The 22,155-nt window shown below is 39.7% G+C and overlaps 2 protein-coding genes across 3 annotated transcripts in view; both read right to left on the bottom strand.

The window, feature by feature from the left end:
* The window catches only part of spidr (scaffold protein involved in DNA repair), a 36,173-nt gene extending 24,329 nt beyond the window's left edge, over nucleotides 1-11,844 (bottom strand). Inside the window, exons 1-8 of the mRNA XM_058067371.1 lie at nucleotides 11,618-11,844; nucleotides 11,302-11,460; nucleotides 11,159-11,222; nucleotides 10,290-10,457; nucleotides 9,625-9,761; nucleotides 4,322-4,548; nucleotides 3,763-3,857; nucleotides 1,281-1,503 (exon numbers count right to left, since the gene is read on the bottom strand). Of these exons, the coding sequence (XP_057923354.1) occupies nucleotides 1,281-1,503; nucleotides 3,763-3,857; nucleotides 4,322-4,548; nucleotides 9,625-9,761; nucleotides 10,290-10,457; nucleotides 11,159-11,222; nucleotides 11,302-11,460; nucleotides 11,618-11,632 (1,088 nt within the window). The 5' untranslated portion in view covers nucleotides 11,633-11,844. The remainder of the gene's footprint in view (nucleotides 1-1,280; nucleotides 1,504-3,762; nucleotides 3,858-4,321; nucleotides 4,549-9,624; nucleotides 9,762-10,289; nucleotides 10,458-11,158; nucleotides 11,223-11,301; nucleotides 11,461-11,617) is intronic.
* Nucleotides 11,845-12,348: 504 nt separating this feature from the next.
* mapre2 (microtubule-associated protein, RP/EB family, member 2) lies at nucleotides 12,349-21,869 on the bottom strand. 2 transcript variants are annotated; one of them, XM_058067372.1, is made up of 8 exons: nucleotides 21,757-21,869; nucleotides 20,336-20,390; nucleotides 16,171-16,298; nucleotides 14,326-14,471; nucleotides 14,041-14,257; nucleotides 13,820-13,962; nucleotides 13,376-13,534; nucleotides 12,349-13,299 (listed from the first exon to the last, which is right to left on the bottom strand). In XM_058067372.1, the coding sequence occupies exons 2-8, from the start codon at nucleotides 20,353-20,355 to the stop codon at nucleotides 13,192-13,194; spliced, it is 921 nt and encodes a 306-aa protein (XP_057923355.1). In that variant the 5' UTR covers nucleotides 20,356-20,390; nucleotides 21,757-21,869; the 3' UTR covers nucleotides 12,349-13,191. The 2 variants fall into 2 exon arrangements, with proteins under 2 accessions (XP_057923355.1, XP_057923356.1); XM_058067373.1 differs by lacking the exons at nucleotides 20,336-20,390; nucleotides 21,757-21,869 and adding an exon at nucleotides 18,188-18,494.
* Nucleotides 21,870-22,155: the final 286 nt, after the last annotated feature.

The following is a 22,155-nucleotide window of genomic DNA, read 5'->3' as shown; positions in this document are numbered from 1 at the left end:
TTGCTGGAAATGACCTAACTACTGCCAGGAAGAGGAATGTGAAGCATTCCCTGGAGCTGCGCGTGACGTCAGAACATTGAGGAGGCCCCAGAGCTTCCGCCAGCCTGGATATTCCAGAGCGCACTCAATCTCCAACTCCCAACAGCTGGAGGCAACTGCTGCCTCACTCCCACTACAAAACAACCCCTGAAAGCATACACAGCCCACGCCTCCCTGGACTCCATGTGAGGGGCTGCAATGCACAGCTGGGACTTTAGTGATGATACTGGGAAATGCAGGCAGGAAAGGCATGGCTTTACACTGAAGCACTACTGCTGTTCTATCCAGTAATGTTAGAATTAGTGCTGTTAAAACTTGAACTAATTAATGCACATTGATTATATTCATTTGCACATCCATGGACATCTTGCATGTTAATGAAACACTATGATTATGTGATTGGTTTTACCGCCATTCTTAATCATTGTAAATACATTGCTAATTGTAAGTGCTCAAATGTTTTTTGAATATTTGACCATACATCCCTGCTGGCTGTTGTCAAACAAACTTCCTGCTTAGCGTTTCCAGTTCCCCTTTATCCAACATTTTGCTCGTGTTGTGTAATTGCCTCTAAAGTGTCCTTCTTGAACCGCTGCCCAGAAATGAACTGGTTAAAGATCCGGGTATCGCAGGAAAGTGTTTTACTGAACATGCATTTTTCTGTCCCTGTTGGAGACATTTTGGGGATTGCGTCAAAGGTGCAAGTTGTTCCTCTTATTTCATCTCTCACAGTCAACTGTATTTCTGCAACCGGTGCTGATAATGTGTGAAGTCAGCAATTAAATCTGATGCTACATTTGCAGCGCAAAAGTCTTGAGCCATTAGTTGATTTAGCTATGTTATAATGGCCCTACATATGTTGTTTTTTCTGGATAATCTGAGGGTCTGATTGGTGTTGGTCACAGTTAGGAGACAAGTTTTAGAGGAAACAGGCCACAAAAAAAACAAAAAACGAGCATTACAGCAAAATGGAGACTGTGGAGAAACATGTATGACTACTATTTCTTGACATGTTTCCTCAAATGTTTTAGGTAAGTGAGAAGGGGTCCCTGGTGTGCCCTCCCATGTGAAAAATAGAACCTGTCTTCATTTTAAACACTAACTGAAATGGAAGCCTTGTCCTACTACATATGACAAAATGATTGTTAGGAAACATTAATACAACAAGTCATTAATACAACAAGACTGGCAGCTACGGCCATGACTTCTGCACTGTACAGTATGTAAATGTATTGGCTCACCATGGTGGGTATATGTGGATGATGTCTGTGGGCGCAGGACTCAGCTGGGCTGCAGTCTCCCGACAGAACAATACTAGCACGAGAGTGCCTTCCTCAGAGAGAGTGCAATGGTGTTGGTGGCCCTCCATTGCATTCAGCGGGTGGTGCTGGCAGCGCACCAGTTGCATGCTGCACTCCTCCTGAACCTCCAGCACCTTCAGAACCAGCATACCATGCCTATCCACTTGAGAGCGGAAGAACAAAACAACACAGATGTTGAGTGACAAGTTAGTTTCAGCTTTTAGTTTTGTGCTTGTAATAAACTCTCTAAAAGACTCATATTAAGGCAGTTGTTCACTTTTAACTTCTTTTATTCACTCTGGATAATGGGGAAGTTGTCTTGGTAACAGTAAATCCCATTATGACTTGACTGTGTTCTTTTGCCATAATGAAAGACCAGGAGCAATAACAATTGAGAAGAGCCAATCACCACAATGACTTTAAAAAAAGAGCTAAATGGCCTGCTGTATTAAAGGGGACCTATTATGCTCATTTTCTGCCCTTTGTATTGAGTTGTGGATTCCTATGGAGCAGCTACACACAATAACCCGCATAGAAAGCTTTCTAGATCATTCAGAATCTGTATCTATTCTAGCTGGATTTCCATGGATTTCCAAAATGGTCTGTTTTAATTTTTATCCACTCCGGCCCGCCTACAGGCATGCCTGAGTGACCAATCACAGCAACGAACTTGTACCCGAGCACACTCAAGGAAGGAAGTCTGTTTCACTGTGATGTCACAGGGAGCTGGTGTTGGGAAAAAATACTCTCTGAAACTAAGCGTTCAGAGCCATCCAAAACTTCTTTCAGGGCTCACTTCCAAATACGCAGACCTGATTATCTGAAACTTTGGCATTGTTTAACACAAAAATACAACATCATAAGAACATTTATAAGCCAGACAAGTGGAAAAAGCATAATAGGTCCCCTTTAAGCTGTTAAATCCAATACAAAACCCAACTCAGCTCCTTGAGCACTTTTGGGATGTAAAGTTGATTACATTGGATTGTGAAATTGCAGCATGTCAGCTCATACACAAAGCAGCTCTGTTGTGGCCACAGGGGGTATTTTCATGTGATGTGTTTAAACAATATCAAAGAGCGCACAAGAGAGCTATTACCTTTTTAAACATGCATTTGTCAAAACATGAATATGGGCTATATTTCTGATATGTGCACGGTGTCTCACGTGACAAACTGATAAGAATCAGAAAGGTATTGCTCAGGCGTGTTGTAAGAAAAGAATTATGTCAGGTGGAAACTAAGGTTACACTTGTGTATGTTAACGTGTGCATGCTCATGTTCAATAAGCATGCATATGAACAAAGTTTTTCACACTTGAAACACTTGATTTGAATATATACAATTGCAGTCAAATGTTTACATACACTCATTATGGAATGAATGTCATATGAATTACAGGCCCTTAATGATTTAATTGTTTAGAAATGGCTTCAAAACACTTTCACACTCGTCGAAAGTGACAATTTTCCTTCTTCAGATCATCACTGCACTGAATTCCATAGAATCTCCCATTGTTCACTCAGTATTGGACAACCCAATGAGTGCTGTCAAACAAATCCTTTAAAGCTGCTAAAGAGAAAGCTACAGTCAACCATGATCAGCAATGAGAAATTAATAGGGTTTGGCCATTCTGCAACCCTTTACACAATTTATTCATTTTAGAGTTGGGTGACTGTTCATACAAAATATATTTGAGGCTGTATTCAGAGTATTATTCTGTCTATGTAAACAGCTGGCCGGAAGTGTCTCTCTTCTTAGACATAATGTACATAAACTCACTGACCGTAACATTAGGTATATCTGCACAGTCTAATGAGATCCTAGGAGCGTTGTAAAAAAAAAAAAGATCTCTCTTTACAAAGTTAATAATGCTCAATTTTAAGGTACTCACTTAACAGTATTTTTATTATTGCGGTAACACAAGGAGATGTTTCAAATATTTTGCCACTCAAATGTAGCTAAATAAAAAGTTAGCAAAATGCTGGAAACATTGCTGGAAACAGCTCTGTGTACTGTCCTACACCCCTGAAAACCACAATGTCACACATTGTAAACGCTTGTAGATCTAATTACATTACGCACATGTATCATAGTATTACACAAATCTTCCTGCCAAATCCCCCCTATCACCAAACATCACCTAAGATCACACATATTTTTTTTCCACAATCAACTGTCAACTATAAGCTACTGTTTGTATCCTGTACATCTAACGCAGAAAGGTAGTTTGGTACACCGCGGAAAGGAAAACAAAACTGGGCAGATGGTTTCCTGTAACATATAGCGAGTTCAGAGTTCAGAGCCGAAATGATTGACTGACTGATGCTTCCTCAACATGGCCTCTTAATATGTTAACCTATATCACAGAAAAAGAAAAAATCCCTAACCAGTTTCAACCAGTTGTTAGGTTTGTATTGCACCTTGTGTTTGTTGTGAGTTGGAGCGATGCCTCCAGAAGCTCACAGCTGACCTTTGCCTGCACTGTAGTCGATTCAGCCTCTCTGCAAGACCTCCACTGTGCAACACATACAAAAACACACAGGTGATTACATGTGTGATAAGGCACATATGCAACACTGTAGTTCTCTCAAAAAGCAATCTACTGGAGATTTGAAGATATGTTGGACTATGCAAGTGATCTTTTGCAAGCTTATGAAGAAGCTTGTCTGTAGAAACTTTGCATTTGCACAATATCTAGCACTCACTTGTACCCTTTCATGAAGCAATAGCATGAAATGTTCTTGAATGAACATGGAGAATACTGCTGACTCAGGCTTAGTGAAATAGAAAGCCATTGGCACACTGGAAGTGGGAATCTTCACTGCACTTAGGATTTGATTACACTGCGTGAGTGCACAACAATTGCTGAAGCAGCAGAAGCAGCATCAAATATCAACAAGGAAATAGTAGTATTCAGGAATAGCTTTGTGTCTGTCAAACAAAAGCTTACATCATTTTAGAAGAACACTTAAATCCAACCTTTGAAACTTCCTGGTCTTTTTGGCCGAGTCATCAGGGGTCTTGGACTGTCTGTCAGATGCTTTCCGAGGAGTCTGCAGCATCGCGTGAACACACCTGACCCAGTCGCTGACAGACCTTTTGCTGCCCTCCCCAGTTTGTCCTTGTGGGCTTTTGGTGTCCAGTCTGCTAGTGGTCAGGGTTTCACCCTCATTGTCACCGTCAGACGCGTAGCCTGAGATTTCAAGCTGCGCCATTCATGTGAAAAAGTAATGAGAACATTTTATTAATTAGTTACGGCAATCCTTTATGCATATTAATGAAAAATGTGACTAAATAACTAAAGAAAAATATTATTGGCTCCAACACACTAGTAAGTCACATAAATGTGTTGCACGCTTTCTAGATCTTCCAGAATCTGCACCTATTCCAGCTGTATTTCAAAAACTGTCTGTTTCAATTTATTCAACACACGGCTCGCCTCCAGGCATGTCCACTCCACTGTGATTGGTCACATGCCCGAAGAATTACGAACTAAGGCCGAACCGCCGAAATATAAAAGTTGAGAAATAAATAATAAACCCTTTGGAGAGCAACTTGTAAAGTGGTTATGAGCTTTTTTGCGGGACTATCCATGTTTAAAGAACTCAAACCACTGACTGGTGGTGGGGAAAGGCTATTCGCAACTCCAGACATTGGTGAGCTTGTAATTTTCACCCTGCTCCTTGTATGCACATTCTATAATGCTACACAAACGCTTACCTACACATAATAAACATAGTTAGGACAATTATAAATTACAGCTTATAGCTTGCGCTTCTGACTGCACAACATGAGCCAAGTAATGTTGGAAAGACAACAGACTTCAGCAGCAGTTTGGCATATAGTCCAGCTTTGCCCATGTTCACATAACTGTGCCATATTTTTCTCTTGCTGGCTCGGAATCATGAACTACAACCACTTCTGCCTGATGCTCTAGGCAATTTAGCTGTCCCTTAAACCTGAACAAATATGTCCTGGAAGAAGCCAATGCTCTTTGCTAACACCGTGAAATCTCCAACAAAGCTGTGTTTCTGTGTGGGTGTTTTGCTGGGATGCAGGGCCTACAGCTTGTGCTCACTGTCGCACACTGTGATGTCACAAAGAGTTGGTGTTAGAAAAAAACTTTTCAGAGTTTTCAGAGCCAGCCCTAACTTCTTTCAGGGCTCACTTTCAAACCTCATTATCTGAGACTTTGGCATCGTTTAACACAAGAACATTTTGACTGCTGTTTAGCAGAATATATACATAATATATATATATATATATATATATATATATATATACATACATATAAACATAAAGTAAGCCTTCAAACCCAACTCGTGAGTTGCATAAATGGGCTGCTGTAAAAAGAATGGAAACGATTTGGTTAGCTACGCTCCTCTAGCATAATAATTAAAAATACATTGTGACTATATTTTTTGTTTGGACAAAAGATGTCTCGCTACTGTGAATAGTAACTCAATACTCAATAGATAACTCGAGTAACACCGAAATTAAATACGATAAATAATGGTGTGAGAGCCATCTGCAAGGGCTTTAATGCGACATTTACAAATCAAAATACCCTTTTCTTTCTTTTCTTTTCCATTTCTGCTCAATATTTGTTCCCACTTGTGGCTCCACAGTCACTGCTGCTTCCTCAAACTACTGTGTTGGTCAAACAAGATGTGCATACATTAACTGTGTGTCAAAAATATAATAATAATAATAATAATAATAATAATAAACATTAATGTTGGTTAAAAGGTAAAGTTTTTATCTAGTAAACAATGTTTTTTTTCTGCCACTCAATTACTTTGAACACTATTTCCCTTTATTAGCAATTGTGCATTAATTTCCCCAATTATTAATAATGGACTTGTTTCAAATGTTTTAACATTTTCAAAACCCCCAGTCATAAGTACAATAGTGTCCAGTCATTATATTTTTAATTGAATCATGCAAAATACGCATTGGTCAGGTCATGGCGAGGTGAACAATTCCCAAGCCTTTTTTTCTTTCTTTTTTTTTGTTGTTTTGCTGTGTCACGATTGACTGCAACTGATGCAATCAGATCTCATGGAAAAATCCACATGAAACCCGAGTTCCTGTCATGTGTAGACAAGACCAGCATACCAAGCTCTCTCAGCCAACATGCTCACTTATTGAGTCAACTTGACCCTGCTAGGCCCAGCGCCAGGTGACGTCACACTGAAGCCAACCACAAAGAGAGAGAGGGTGAGAGAGAGAGAGAGAGAGAGGAACACTATGTCCCTGGCCCTTGATCAAAAATGTTTGTTAACCCAGCGCTGAAAGCATTCAGAGTACACCACGGAGCTCTTCCTGAACAAACAGTAGTAAAAAGATGTTTATAGTCTTTGCTCTGACGTCGTGGCCCAAGTCCAGCTATGCCCTCGTGTGGGCAAGAGCTGGTGAATCTTAAGAGTGGCCCGTTTTAGGAGCTTGGACCGAGCCAGCAAGCCTCATCTGGGAAGCGGTCCTTGAAATGCAACACCGCCCTCACAGCTCCTCCTATCCACTTTCAGTGCAAGTACAATAACACAGCATTTTGGCAGGCTTTAATCTAGTGAGTCAGCCACGCATTTATCTGGAATAAGAAACTTTGGATCAGGACCTGTCCGTCTGCATCCCGTTAGATCCAGTTTAAATTACGATTGGCAGTGTCCAAGCAGGCTTTCCAGTAAGAGCTGGAACTATATGAACTAAGCAGCTGCATTATTCTGTCCCTTTGGAACACATGAATTGCAACCAAGTCAGAATCGCAATGAAAAGCATGCAGTATAAGAAATGTAAATATTTGCAAATAATCCATTCCATACCAGATCATCTAAGCATGACTCTCTCCCCACATTCAAATCCACAATCTAAATAGCTTTTCATTGCACTTCCTATGCTCCAGTTTAACATTCATTCATTCATTCATTCATTGTCTACCGAATTTTCCTCATAAGGGTCGCGGGGGTGCTGGAGCCTATCCCAGCTGTCTTCGGGCGAGAGGCAGGGTACACCCTGGACTGGTCGCCAGCCAATCACAAGGCACATATAGACAAACAACCCTTCACACTCACATTCACATGGCTTTTGCAATTTATTTTAAGAAATTCTTCTCTCTAGTACATCTGGGACCACATGCCTTCAGATAGACCATCTTCAATTTCATATGACCCACAGAGAGCTGATAGCAGCAAAATAAAGTGTGACAAGAGGAAGTAGCAGGGGGTCTGCGGCAGGGATGCTAATCTGTTGACGCGTTTCCTTTTGACATGTAGCCTCCAAGAACTTCCTCACAAAACCCTTTACTTCGGTCCTAACATTGTCCAATTGCCTTTAATATTGACAATTAGTTTTAATAATGCTGTAGTCCTTTTAATGTTACACAGATAATGGGTTGATATTTTAACGTTACCTTCAAGAAAACTACAATGACAAAATATAATACAGGACAAACAGACATTCTTTATTTAACTGTTTCATACCTTTTCATGCATGAACTAAGCATGCTGTTTTTAACTGTTGAGTTTCTTTCCACAGATTGAACCAAAAACTATAAACAAACTAACAAACGTGTTGTTCTGTAATGGCACATGTAAAACAGATTGCAGAATATTTGTTTAATGTTTACTAAAAAAGAAGTGCATTTCCCATAACGTGCTTAGTGTGCTCATCCAGAAAGTTGGGAATTTCCAAAATAGTTGCCACTATCATGTTGGACACACAGTCAGGGGATCGGGAAGATCTGGGTTTGAATCTCTGTGTGGAGTTTGCTCCGGGTACTTGGGTTTCTTCTCACTTTCCAAAAAATATGCATGTTGGAGACTCCAATTTGTCCATAGGTATGAATGTGAGTGTGAAAGGTTGTTTGTCTAAATGTTCCCTGTGACCAGCACTTTTTAAATTTTGCATATTTCTGCATATATTCCAGCTGTATTTCCTTTTATTTGTGCTTCCAAAAACACCTGTTTTAAAATAATTCCCCTGTATTAATTTTTGGTTTCTAAATTGATTTGTGCTTCTTTGTTTTTTATACAATACATAATAAATAAATAGCACATTGCTCTCTGTGCCCTCCTCACCAAATTTGGTTTGTGGGCTCAAAAAGGTTGACAGCACCCACACCACCTCACTGATTTGTCCCATTTTGTCTGATCAATTACCTGCGGCTGCAAAATGCCGTTTGTGGCCATGAGTTTGTGCACCACGGCACTCCTTGACATTCTCCCCATGCTTGCCCATCCTTTTACAAACACTGCACCTGAAAACAATCCAGGCCTCCAGGGCTTAGAGGCCCAACTCCATTGACATATACAGTAGATCTAAGAGAGTGAACACACCTCTGTTAAAATAGCAGTTTTAGTGTAAAAACAGACAAAATGGCCCATTAGCTATAAAAAAATATTTTTTTAATTAAAATACTAACATTAGGAGCCACAACGTTCCTTTTCTGGATCTATGGTTAGCATCTCACTTTTCCTCATTAGCATTTCATGCAGGAGAAGAAAATGCACAACCAAGGCACAGAAAAAAGGAAAAGACCTGTGTAATTAATCAATCACTTCAAAATAGTTTGAGAAGTAAGTTGTGTGTGTGTTCGACTTTTCATGTACTGCTGTGTTTGCATACTATTTCTGGATAAAGCAGTCCTGATCTGTCACATTACAGGGGCAGCTCTTGTGCACATCTCCCTTTAGGGCTCCCCGCTGATTTTCAGATTGCCTTTAGGCATGGGCTCTATCTTATTTTTATGTGCACACTCGGTTTTCTCCCACATTCCAAAAACATCTTAGGTTAATTGGCAACTCCAAATTGTCCATAGGTATGAATGTGAGTGTGAATGGTTGTTTGTCAATATGTGCCCTGTGATTGGCTGGCCACCAGTCCAGCGTGTATCCCGCTGCTTGCCCGAAGACAGCTGAGATAGGCTCCAGCATACCCGCGACCCTAGTGAGGATAAACGGTATAGAAAATGGATGGATTGATGGACTGGTTTACTTTACTGGCTTTGTGAATCATACTTATTCAATTGTATTTTTAATTACCTTATTTGAAATTTAAAAGGGCAAAACTTTTCCAAAGAGACCTAAAGAGTGCAGTGTGCATCTCTTCAATTTTTTATATTTTCTGTAAGAAATTGACTTATCTTACGATGGTACATGATTGTGTCACTATAACAGTGCGGTAAGTCAGCACTTAAGAAGGTAGATAGCCCCATCTACTGGATGAGCATAGCAGTGACATATTACATGCATTGTTGCATGTACAAATGGATGCTGTATACGTACGTCTGTAGGCTTAATCTGATGGCTTTCAGCTTCTTCTGCGAATGATGTCGACTCGCAGTCAGAGATTTGTTGCCCACTGTCTTTTTCAAAGTCCTCCCCATCTTGGTCGCTCTCTGTCTCTATGACAGGCGGGTCATCTACAGCGCAGATGGAAGTTTTTTTAAAAGGTAATAATAGTTTAAGAAAACAAAAGCACATATATTCAGTGATCCCTTTTTGTTTGTGAGCTTAAGTTTAGATTAAAAAAAACTGTGGTGTGAGTGCCACTGGTCTGTGGATTCCATTTGGTGCTGCTCATGTCAGAGTTTTTTGCTGTTTTGTTTAGTTTGAAAAAAGTATAACATCATAGCTGATCCCCGTAAATTTGTGATTCTGTATTCTGCTTAAAAATAGGGCATTTTTTCTCCAAAGAAAACAATAATTCTTCCGGAGTCAGTAATAATTTACAAATATGTGTACAGGTAATACAGGTAAAATTTACCACTGTTAAAAAAAGCTCAGATTTTATTTTATTTCACTGAATTTTAATCAATATTTAATTCGCCTCATACATCTCAAGCCAATTAACTCAGAGTACAAGTACAAAAAAATGGTGGTTCCTGCAAATATTTTTGAGGTGGTACATTGTGTAATGTGAATTGAAATATTTCACCAACCCAGTTTACCTTCATCAGTGCTGAGCATGTGCAGTGCTTGGGTGTACGACTGAAAAGGAGTCGAGGGTCTCCTTGCACTCGGAGGCTTGTCATGCTGCTGCCGGGGGTCGTCATTGTCAGATTGTTCACTCTCGCTGGAGCTCCATGCAATGTGTACCGGATCCTCATTACAGTGCTCTGCAGTAGACGAAAGAAAGACTTAATAATGGGATACAGGCACGTTGGAAGGATTAGAGAGCTGTATCTACAAATCTGCTTTTACAAAGATCATAATGATTGAGCTCCTCATTTAACGACTGGTATATATGCCATCCTGATGATGGCAGTCCAGTCCTACACCATAGTAAATCACATAAATATTACCATATGCTTCTTTTAAAGTGCTGCTGAATTGGAGCTTGAATTTTGGAAGGGGTGTTATTCATACATAGACATAGATAGACGCCAATCAAGTGGGTTTGTCCACTGCTGCTATACTTAAACATCGCCGCCACATTGAATGTGTACAAGTAAATGTACTCACTTTCATAAATTGCCTTTCTACAAAGAAATTTAAGTCAATGCATCTCGTTTATAGTTCACACATGCACTAATATACTTGGTAAACAGTTGGGCACCAAATATTTGAGAGGATCAAATACATTGTTTTTGGTGCCTAACTATTTCCCAAGTGTATTGGCACTGATGTGAATGTATAAACGCACACATAAACGTGTCTATTAACTTAAATTTCATGTAGAAATGCGCTTTATGAAAGTAAGTATGAAAGTATTTACACGAATTCATTTACAGGGCAGCCTTGACACATCCAATATGGCGGCGACGTTGGCGTACGGCTCAGCGGTCGATGAGGCGTCTATGTCTAAGGTGCTATTTACCTAAAAGTGGCGGATGTGCTAACTTTCGCACTGCAGACAGTTTTCTTCCAGATGTCGTCTCATCCTACAGGTACCAAAAGTAGAATAATGAACATTTGCATAACTAAAAAACGATAATAAGTATATTATGGTGTGTTTTTCACGTTTGTAAGTGGAGAGTCCAAAAAACTGTCTCCACATCTTTCCCAGCTCCTGGCGGAGGATGATGACGAAAGTGCCGATGGTTTTCTGACTGCTCTGGCACCACTTTCAATATTATCCGGAAATAAGACGCATTTTAAATCTTTGGAGTACTTTTTGCGCTGCAGAAAAACATACACAAAGAAGGGACATTGCATGTGTCTTTGTTAAAAGTCTAAACTTTAACTGAACTATGTAGAAGCAGAGAAGCTAACTTGCCATGTTAGCATTATGAGGAAAAGCTAGCTATCTAGCAACACTAGCAAGCAGTTTTCTTACCTTTCGGGAAGACATGCTGGGGATGTAACGTTTTGGCCAAGACGGGAGCCTACTGTGGCTGCATTTTCACACGGCATGATATAATTGAAGTGCATGGAATCAAGCAGACGTTTGACAGTATTGCCTGATGTTTGGGACCCATGCTAAGTGGTGGAAATACTTCGCAGAAATAGCTAATGACATGCGCTTGATTTATTCACACGCTTGGACTGACTACCCGCCCGTGCAGTACAGTACTAGCTACGTTGCAACACTACAAGAATGTTTACAAAATAATAAATACTCCGCGTTAGTGTGTTAGTATTTACGTTAAAAATGCACCTTTGTTATTTCTATTGTCTGCATTATGTGGTGCTGTGTTTTTAATTTATATGTGACAACATTGGACTCAAACATCATTTATTACAGCAAATCCATCCGAATCTCAACAACTTTCAAATAGCAGGTTAAAACATACAAAAAGCTCACGTGACATACTTGTTTTTCTTATTAAATATGTAAAAAGGTCAAGTTATTCACAAATAAAATGCAGACATGCAACATGGGGAATGGATAACGAGTTGAAAATAACAATAAAAAAAGAATATTTACCATTCATTAATTATTGACAGCACATGTTGTACATTCCTTTTCATTTGCACAATATATGACTACAAGCATGACGGTGCACTGCCCTGTTGTCTTATTAGTAAAATGCAATATTAAGAAAGGCTATACTAAGTACTTAGTGGAATATAGCATGACAAAATGCTCAGTGAACCGACTCGTTAACACCAGAAACTAACCACTAAAAATCAAAACAGAACACAAGCTCCTGCTGAACTTAAAATGTTGCATTGCTAAGACTTCCGAAAAGTAAAGATTGCATCATCCTTCTTAATGGTCATGGCATATTCATAATGAAACCGTTGTGGTTGATGTGACGTATCCTCAAACACTTACTAGTTGTGAGCAATTAAACAGCGATACAATGTCATTGTACTACAATTGATTCACAATTAAAATGTCTGCATTGTCTTCATAAGGACGCAATGGAGAATCTATTCCTAAGGCTCAATAATGATAATAAATATGGTGAGGGTCTCTGGACAGATTGTCCAATACACTCAAAATGTCAGTGCAACACGTAGAAAAGGAGGTTCGATGAGAGCTACGGCGAGCCCACTCAGGGCCTTTTCTTATTGCGGTCTTGTGATTAACATGAGGGATATGCAGTATAAAAAATAACAAACAAAAATAATATGAAAAAGGGACGGAAGCGGGGAAGCTAACACTTGCACCGGTCTAGAACTTCAGCATGTCGTCACATCTAGCAGAAGGTTTGCACTGACAGTCTTTGTGATGGTCTGAGTTTGTATGCTGTCGGAGGTTGTGACCAGAAAAAAAGTCACAAACACATTGAATGGTGAGTGGAGGGATACAAAAGAGTACAAAAAGAAAAGGTGATTCTTTTTCGGCAGCTCGTTTCTATATGCTTAGTCTCTGAGAGAACGAAAAATTCAACCATGGGAGAAAAATCCTTTGAAGAGTTCTCACATATTATTAAATAAGAGTGTAACCGATGACGGGGGAAATCAGTATTCGTCCTGTTCCTCCTCCTGCTGCTGATCATCTGGCCCCTCCTCTTGACCTTCCTGGTCCAAATCTGGTCCATCTCCTTCAGCCAGGTCCTCAGCTCTCTCCTTCAAAAAGAAATTTTAACAGAATGCTCCCGGGCATGGACAAGAAAGAATTTTACAATGAAACACTTGGACTGACCTGATCGTCTGAAGCGTAGAGCACTTCCATTAGCCGTTCCACAAAAAGGGCATTTTCCTCACCCTGCTCCTGACACAGGAGCTCCACCTCTCGCAGTTTGCTGAAGTAGTAGTCCCGCTCCTTCTCCACTCCTTCCAGTGCCACTTTTAATGTGTTCACCTAACAAAAAAAAATCAAAAATATAAATATATATTGATAACATAATCAGATAAAAGCAGTCCCATGCTGAAGTTTTCCTGTCTTATTATCAACAAAACAATGTTGGTGCCAGCAAATCATACAGTGCTTTATTATTACTGGTTGTCATTAGTATCTCATATCAAATAATTGAGAACCACTAAACTAATGGAAAGATGTCAATGGAAAGTAGAGCCGTAGCTAGTTGAGTGCATACTGTACATACAGTACATGATGGCAGTTGAGATATGAAGATGTGAGGCTTACCTGGTCAGTAAGTTGCGTGACCTGCACCTCCAATTCTTTCTCTCCTTTTGCAGGAGTGGATGCCGCAAGGAGTTTTTTGGCTGAGGATGGTCTGGAAGTTGGTGTCGCACACTTTGGGGTTGTCGAGCTCGACCTTGATGCTCCTGTAAGTAGGAAAAGGTTGTTTGTTTTTTTTAAGTTTCACGTATTGAGAAATGAAGCACGTTTATAGTGGAGCGTGCCTGCGGTGGGGGAGCTGGCGGCATGGTGGGACTTTTTGGGCAAATTGAAGATCTGCTCGCCGGGGTCAGGAGGGGGGATAGCATCTTGACCCTGTCTGGCTTCCACCGGGTCGTACTCTTTGCCGTCGTAATTGGCATCAAAAAATTTCTTGAACCACTGGATGAAATCCAGATTGTCTTGAAATCGGCCTTTTACCAGTTTCTCCACAGGGATGATCTGAGAAGGACAATTCAAAGTATTTCAATTATACTGAAGTGTTTGAAAGTAAGAATTTTCAAACACACCTTGTCCACTTTGATTCTTTTGAAGGCCGCTTGCAACACTTTGAAATTATGAATGTACTCGTGCTCCAGTTTAGCTTGAAACTTGACCTTCTTAAGACTGATGCAGCCAGGAAAGAGAAGATCCATGAACTGGCAATAGGCTGCTCCTGAAAATATAATTGCAGGAAAAGAAAATGCACATGTTACATCAGCAACAGTGACGCTAAATCTCCACCCCAAGTACTCCAGGGCCAGATTGGAGACTGTGTTTCCTACAAAATAAAACTTTGTTCTTTTAATTGTGCTTTTGATGCAGTGTTGTTTTTGGCAGCCATTTCGGATGACGATGCTTCTTGTTCTAGTCAGGTTTTAGTCTCTATGTGACAGTTTTACCCCTGTTTTATTTGACGTAATCTAAAAAAAAAAAAAAAGTTTTAGTCAATCAAAACTAAGAACATTTTAGTCTCATTTTAGTCTTCTAAACGTCTACTGGTGAAAACAAAATAACATGTAGGTATAGCATATCTTAAAAAACATAATACAATCATCATGTATTTCAGCATCATCGTGTGTTTCAGCACATCATTTTGATATAATAACTCGTCTAGCATGTTGAAAAAATTGAAAGACAGAAAAAAAAACAGAAAGCTTTCTGTATCTTACAGATTCTGCACCATTTCTATTGACCCAAACGGTCTGATTAATTTTCTCCACCCCCGCCCCACAGGTCATGTTTGGGGCTACATGACGTAACTGGGGGACCACAGCTACATATGATAACAAAGTACATAAACTATATAACATATCGCTAAACATGATGCTAACATTATAGAAGGCAAGTGTAATGTTCATTAAAACGGATACGGAGCAGCAACAGGTCAGGAAATGCTATATTTTCCTCTACATGCATGTTTCAACATTACCCTTGCTGTCCAACCAAAAATCCCTGCATGTTCTACAGTCATGTAACAGTAAACTAATGAATTGACGTTAGCACAACAAAGCTAACTTTAGCCTGAAGTTTAACAAAGTTTGCAGCAGGACTTGCATGGAAAGCTTTAGGCTTACTATAAAATTTATCACAAGGGTTTAAGCATGAACCACTTTTTTAAGGTCATGCCACAGCATCTCAATAGGATTCAGGTCAGGACTTTGACTAGGCCACTTCAAAGTCTTCATTTTGTTTTTCTTCACACATTCAGAGGTGTCTTGTCAGACCACTGAGTATTTACCCAAAGCTCATTGGAATTATCAATATGTTTTCTGGCAAAATTGAGATGAGCCATAATGGCCCATTCAAAATGCTCCCGTTGCCCACAGTCAACTGCCACCGGCATGTTGAGCAGGAAGTGTGCTGCATACTAAGCTACGATGCATTACTCTGTTTTAGCTTTTGACTGAAGTATTACATAACATTTTCCATCCAGTCTTGTCAATGAAAATTCACACACGATTCGTAACGTTTTAGTCAGTGTTATGATTAGCTCGTCACTGTCTCGTTTTTGTCATGGAAAAAAAAGGTTTGACAACGAAATAATTACGGCACCCTCATCGTTGATGAAAACAACACAAGAGAACACCACCTAGCTTTGATTGTGAGAAACTGGAATGCAGCCACACACAGTCACAAACAAGCAAGTAGAGAACACAAACAAAGTAATGAAGATGTAGGAGTTAGCCTACATCTTAACATGTTGGCAGGGTGACTTCAAATTGGATTACTTTGGTCTCACCGGGAGGCCATGGCACGCCACAGGTGTATTTATAGCCTGGCCAAGGTTTTTAACCACCCACAGGATCCCCTTGGTGAGTGCTTGGTGAGTGTTTATGCAAGATGAAGTTGTTGATGGGGTGAAGGTTTCTCACCTGAGGAGAGCTGCTCCACTTTCGTGTAGTTTAGGCAGAGGATGTCGTTGACCCAGGCAGTGATGTCATGCCTGCTCATAGTCTCCTGGGTTATTGAGGTAGAGTACACGTTGACCGCCATCCCCCAACTGCAACACAAAAACAACATTTGAGCCTATAAGACTTCAATAAAAGCCTGCAAGACTTCAATGTAACATCCCAATTGCAAATTTGGGAGAAAATGTACTTAAATATGATGTGTGATCTTACACAAGACGTCAGCAAATCTTGATTTATATTTTAATAATGCTCATTTTTTTAAACTTGTTAAAATTGTGACGTGAATGCAATTTGAAACATGGTCTGTCCAGTTAATAAATGTCTTATGATGGTGACAGTTTTAGCCCAGAAGACATTATTCCCATCTCCATTATTTCTAGAAAACATTATCAGGCCAATATGACGATATATGACGCAATACTGATAAATCCAATAACATCAAAGAATAGCTCAGATAACCAATGAAAAATAATGCTCCAATGGACAAAATTACTCGTACTGTGCTTAGGCGGGTTGGGCTGAGCAAATTCAAATGCCTTTTTGGTGCCGTACTGCAAACAGCCTGTTGTAACGTCCCCTCAATTGACTTATAAACAAACATTCCACGATGATGGGGAAAAAAACATTGACCAACACATTAAACCTTATTTGCCGCATGAAGCACCAGCATCACTAGAACGCATGTGGCCCACGGCGTGATGTCATGGTAATGGTTTCATTTGATCCGAACATACATACAAGTTATATTGGAATACATCACATAATGCAATTCGTAGTTCCACAAAATCCAGAGGGGATTCAGTGATACCTTATTACTTGCCTGAAATCAATAACCAATAAGAAATTAATTACATAGTCACTACAATTTCCTTGATCAAAACATGTCTTTATTTACATCAGTGTAAAAAGACTAGGTAATCAAAATGCATCCTCTTAATCTGACCCTCTATAGTCTAGTCATTGGGACAAAACCTTAAGGTTGACACACAAACTAGGGTGGAAACATTGTTCAATCTTTAGCAAGCCACACAAACTAGGTTCAATCTTTAGCACTGCAAAACAGCAACACTACTCCATTTCACTAATGATAAAACAATCCACAGCATTGACCAACAAGGGAAGACAGCCTGTTCTTCTGCAGGACTTATCTAATATGGTGCTGACACCGCTTGCACAATTTCTGACAATTCATAGCAATCAAATTCAGCAAAATATACAATACTGTTCACCATTTGCATCAATCAATATGTTCATGATAAGGCATTCATGCTCAGCTTGTAAACAACACTGACCGGCCACAACATATATTTTTATTCTTCCTTTCCATACATAATAACGCTCGGTTCTAATGATTATGTTTACAAACATCTATACAGTACAATAAGACATGGATCTATCTGTTTATCCACAATGAATACAGGATTTAGAATTGAGCCTAATGTCGTCAGTTTCCATTAAGATGCATTCATTATAATACGCCTTTCAACGACTTATTTCACTATTAAAAAGTCCATCACATGTAGACTGCAGAAGCATCAATAATAAAAGTGGGACAGCGTCTCTCCTATCAACAAAGCGGATGTATCAAGGAGAGCGGTGCTAGCATCCTTTATTAGCCGGGCGGAGATCACCGCGGCCCGGTTGGACGTGTGGACGTGTACGTGTGTCCGGAGGACAGCAAAATCAGACCTTACCCTAACGATATCAAACAAATCAACAATAAACGACTGGGTATTTGTGGGAGTTATGATGAGAAGCTCGTCATAAGGACCATTGTATTGTCATTTGACAAGCTGCGTGGTTTAAACGTGACGGTGTCATTCCGCAGCCATGACGACGCTATAACGTCCATGCAATCACATAATGGTAGCCTGGTGGTCGTGGATGCTAGCTAGCCGCGCAGAGGCCGAACATGACAGGCGCACACGACGAGCAGCAAGCGGCCCCTATTCCGCCACCTAAAAGCGATGATATCTACCTGAAGGCTCGCTCGCCTCGCACTGTATTCTTCCTGAAAGGAATGATGTTAGTGCCATTGTCCGGGACGATGTCGTTGTTATTCTCTCCATTTGGGGAAAGGGCTTGGGTGGGACCGGGCATTTGCGTCTCGGATGTGTTCGAACAGACGCCCTGTTCCTCACTCTTGGAAAAGACACGCAAATGCGAGAAAGGAGGAAGAGAGGGCCTCAAAGAAAAAAGAGCCGCACCACTCGGAAGGATTCTTTTCCTTCTAGCTTGTCTGCTGCTGCTTATTCTCCACACAAATCTGCCCCGATGACGTAGCTTGCAGACCGGGTCATGTGACGAAGGCACTCCATCCAAAATGCGTTTATTACTACGCTCCTGAGTGCTTAAAACGCAGCATTAGCTTGCAAGATCAATGCTAATTTGCGACTTCGCCAAAGTACAATCCATTCACTGGTGTCATGTGTTGGGTTTAGATGATTCAATTATAGGCGTGGATTCAAATAAACAAAATGGAGCACTGTTTTGATTGAGGAAATCAGCATAGAATGAAGGAAAAGGTCGATCGGAATAGCCATAGTATAGATACTACTAAGGGTAGTATCGTATCGATACCAGCGCGAAAAGATTGATATTTTCCAGTTCTCTTGTGTGTTTATTTTCTAAATGTTACAATGCTGTCAGGAAGTATGCTATTAGACATAGGAATGCTTTTTGGGTCAAAAGTCCAATTAGAGCCAATAGCAGTTCTTCCTTATGTTTAGTTATTTTGCACTACAGGTGGTCCTTGGGATACGAATGAGTTCTGTTCTCACGACAGACAACATACAGGAATACAAAAAAGCCAATACAAGAAAAAAATAAAATTAAGAAAAACAGTAAATCACTAAGCTGCGTGTATTGGTTTAATTGTCCATACGTCATTGAGCATTTGTCGAGTAATTATAAAACCTAGACAATGTCTGCAGTACATGCTCACATGCCTTCCAGAGCATTTGGAGCACAACCCATAGAGCGCACCATAAATGTAATTTCTGGACACACCTCTAAAGTTGCAAAAAACAGAATTCCGACCACCATCATGCCATCCATTCTTGGAGACTCCAGCTCAGTCAGCATTATTTTCCTTTTTCCAATGTATAGTACCTATTCACCACCATTCACCACTCTAATCACTGTTGACACATTTTCAATGGTAAAAGCAGGTACAGTAATCCCTCGTTCATCACAGTGAATTGGTTTCAGACCTGACAGTGATAAGTGACTTTCTGCAAAGTAGGATTTATTCTTTATAAATGGAATAATGACAGTTATGCCATAGAAAATTACTTTACAATCTTCTAAATGTGTTTTTTTAACATTATTAGAGCTCTCTCGACATGTATGTCACAGTAAATGTGTTCCAGATGTGTGGACAGGAAGTGACGTTAGGGATTCAGAGTTGTAGAAGAATTACAGCCACAACAGCAGCCCGCATTATTATTACAATTATTATCATTATTATTATGATTAGGGATTTTCCGATCAGGATTTTATGCTGCCAATACCAATACCGCTGGCACCCACAACTCACCTTTTGTATTTCACAATTAACTTATTTCTAGTCTTCTCACATTATTAACCGAAAACCTGAATGAAAAGAAGGTTTATCCACCTCTGCTGGGTGCCTTCTGAAGCGCAAATGCTCACACGTCACATCCTCCTGAGTCTGACACAGACCCACACAGAACAAAAATTCCTCCTGCATTAAAAGTGCCAAGTGTTTGGCCCCAAATTCCGCACCAATCTAAAGCTTTTCAGAGCTTTTTTGAGGCACATTTGAGCTGATCAGCAGAGGGGCTCAGCGTTTTTATTATTGTGCCTGCTGTGAGATCATTTAAATCTGCAAGAAAAGGCTGTTGTTCCTGCGATCAAGTCTCGTCCTTGTCTCACTTAACAATACACCTTGTGACCAAAGTAGAAGACTCCATTCACAATCTTAATTGCTCACTTTTAGTAAATTGTGACATTTTTATGCTTGAAAATGCTTAATTTAGGCAAAAACAATTGCTTAAATATTCATGGCGAGGGATGACTGTACTGTATAGGGGCACCAGCAGGAGCTCTGGCTCTCATGCAAAAACATATTTTTTCATTTGTATCCATTTTATATCTATAGTACCTGGTCAGTTGCGGTTCCATCTCCACTTTGCTGCACTTTGTCCTCCTCCTGTGTCCTGTCAAATAAAATCAGGGTGGAATAAGAGACAGGTTTATAGAAGTAGCATTAACTCATTAAGCAAAAGAAGTGGATATAAAATGGGATAGTCTTGCTACAACAGCAGCATTATTTGGTTTGTGGTGCTAGATACAGTAGCCAGCTATGGTGCCACATAGGAGAGTGACTTGTGGAATAGCAGGGTTATATGAATCATCATATCCATGGTGAGAGTTGATAAATTATAAGGTCTATTTTGTTGGTACCCTAAATAATTGTATGGGGTTTTTTTTGCCAATGAAAAAATATGGACAAAATAATTTTGCTAGCAAGATATGTTTTGGGTGAATACTTAATTCACCTTTCACTTTTAATTCATTATTGTACTCGTCTTATGGTTGTTTGCATTAAAATATCACTGTAGATTATTATTGTATTTGTATGTATTCATGTATATCACGGGTCACAGTGGATGGACTTTTTAAATTGTATTATTATTAATAAATGTAATATATATATATATATATATATATATATATATATATATATACACACATATATATACACATATATATATACACACACACACACATATACATACATATATATATATATACACATATACATATACATATATACATACATACATATAAATAATAGCATAGTGACAGTCGGTGTGCACAATCACAGAGCTCAGGCCTCAACAAAATAAGAGCCGTCAGAGGGAGTTCACTGATATTAATTAATTAATTGGTCTATGATTAATGTTAACAAATATTGATGGCATGCTTTCACTTTAATCCACAAAACAGGAACCTATTGCGTTTCTGGTATGGACAGTGAGATGTTAATATAATAATAATGTTAATATATTAAATTGGATTTAATATATAGCTGACATGTTTTCACTTTAATTCACAAAAAACGTTATACGTGACAAACATAAATGGAAAATGTTATTAGTCACCTGCCCCCCATACTGCTCAAAAATAGATTGCCCCGAAACACGATAGTGAGTTGCACTTCCTGTAGTTTTTAAGGCAGCTGTAGCAATAGCACGAGAGCTAACTCACTTCGCTGCTGAACTACAACCAAACAAAGCAAATCCATGAGCGTTTCTCCAAACTACACACCACACCCAGTGCTAAAGATGCGTAATGCTAAGGTAACCAACAGCTAGCTTAACGATAACAGGTTCTTTTTTGCTCCACTACACACTTTGATAGAAATATGACAGCAGACGTATGCACGAATTAACACTAGCTAATAACCATCAAGGCTAAAGCAGCTAACACACACGGGAATACGCCGCAACGTGTCCATTTCCTCATCACGTTTCTCTTTTGGATGAAAAAAAAATACTAAGCGAAACAGCTTGCACTCACCAGTGAACTCCAGGTAACGACGTGTAGATAGAAAAAAAAGAAAAACCTCTTTTCCGGCTGAGTCACCCCACCCTCTAAACGCCCATTCAGTGTTTTCGCTGAGTGAAGAAACGGCAGCTGATTGGCGAGGATGTAATCGAGGTTTCATCTGATTGGCTGCTTATATAACATCTGTCACAAAACCGACCAATTGTATCCGGGTGCGTTCATCATTTGTAACAGCCAGCAGCTTTTTCACAACGTCCTCAAGAGCTTCTTTAAATCAAAAAACGCTGAACAATTATGTATTGCTGATGTGATGGGAATTTGCTTTTATAAAAAATGCAAAAAAATTCTGCTAGTCCCAGCTAGTATTCTTCCTATATGTACCACTAGTGGTATTCATACTTCCGTTTGAGA

Source organism: Doryrhamphus excisus, chromosome 3 (genome assembly GCF_030265055.1).
Source record: "Doryrhamphus excisus isolate RoL2022-K1 chromosome 3, RoL_Dexc_1.0, whole genome shotgun sequence".
NCBI lineage: Eukaryota > Metazoa > Chordata > Actinopteri > Syngnathiformes > Syngnathidae > Doryrhamphus > Doryrhamphus excisus.
The sequence above is the reverse complement of the archived record's forward strand: the minus strand, read 5'-3'. Positions and strand labels throughout refer to the sequence as shown.

Coding starts and splice junctions, on each gene's coding strand:
- mapre2 (XM_058067373.1), bottom strand. CDS start 18,309: ATGCCCGGTCCCACCCAAGCCCTTTCCCCAAATGGAGAGAATAACAAC. Junction 16,299..18,187: donor CGAGGCGAGCGAGCCTTCAG/GTAGATATCATC, acceptor TTTGTGTTGCAG/TTGGGGGATGGCGGTCAACG. Junction 14,472..16,170: donor AGTGGAGCAGCTCTCCTCAG/GTGAGAAACCTT, acceptor TTATATTTTCAG/GAGCAGCCTATTGCCAGTTC.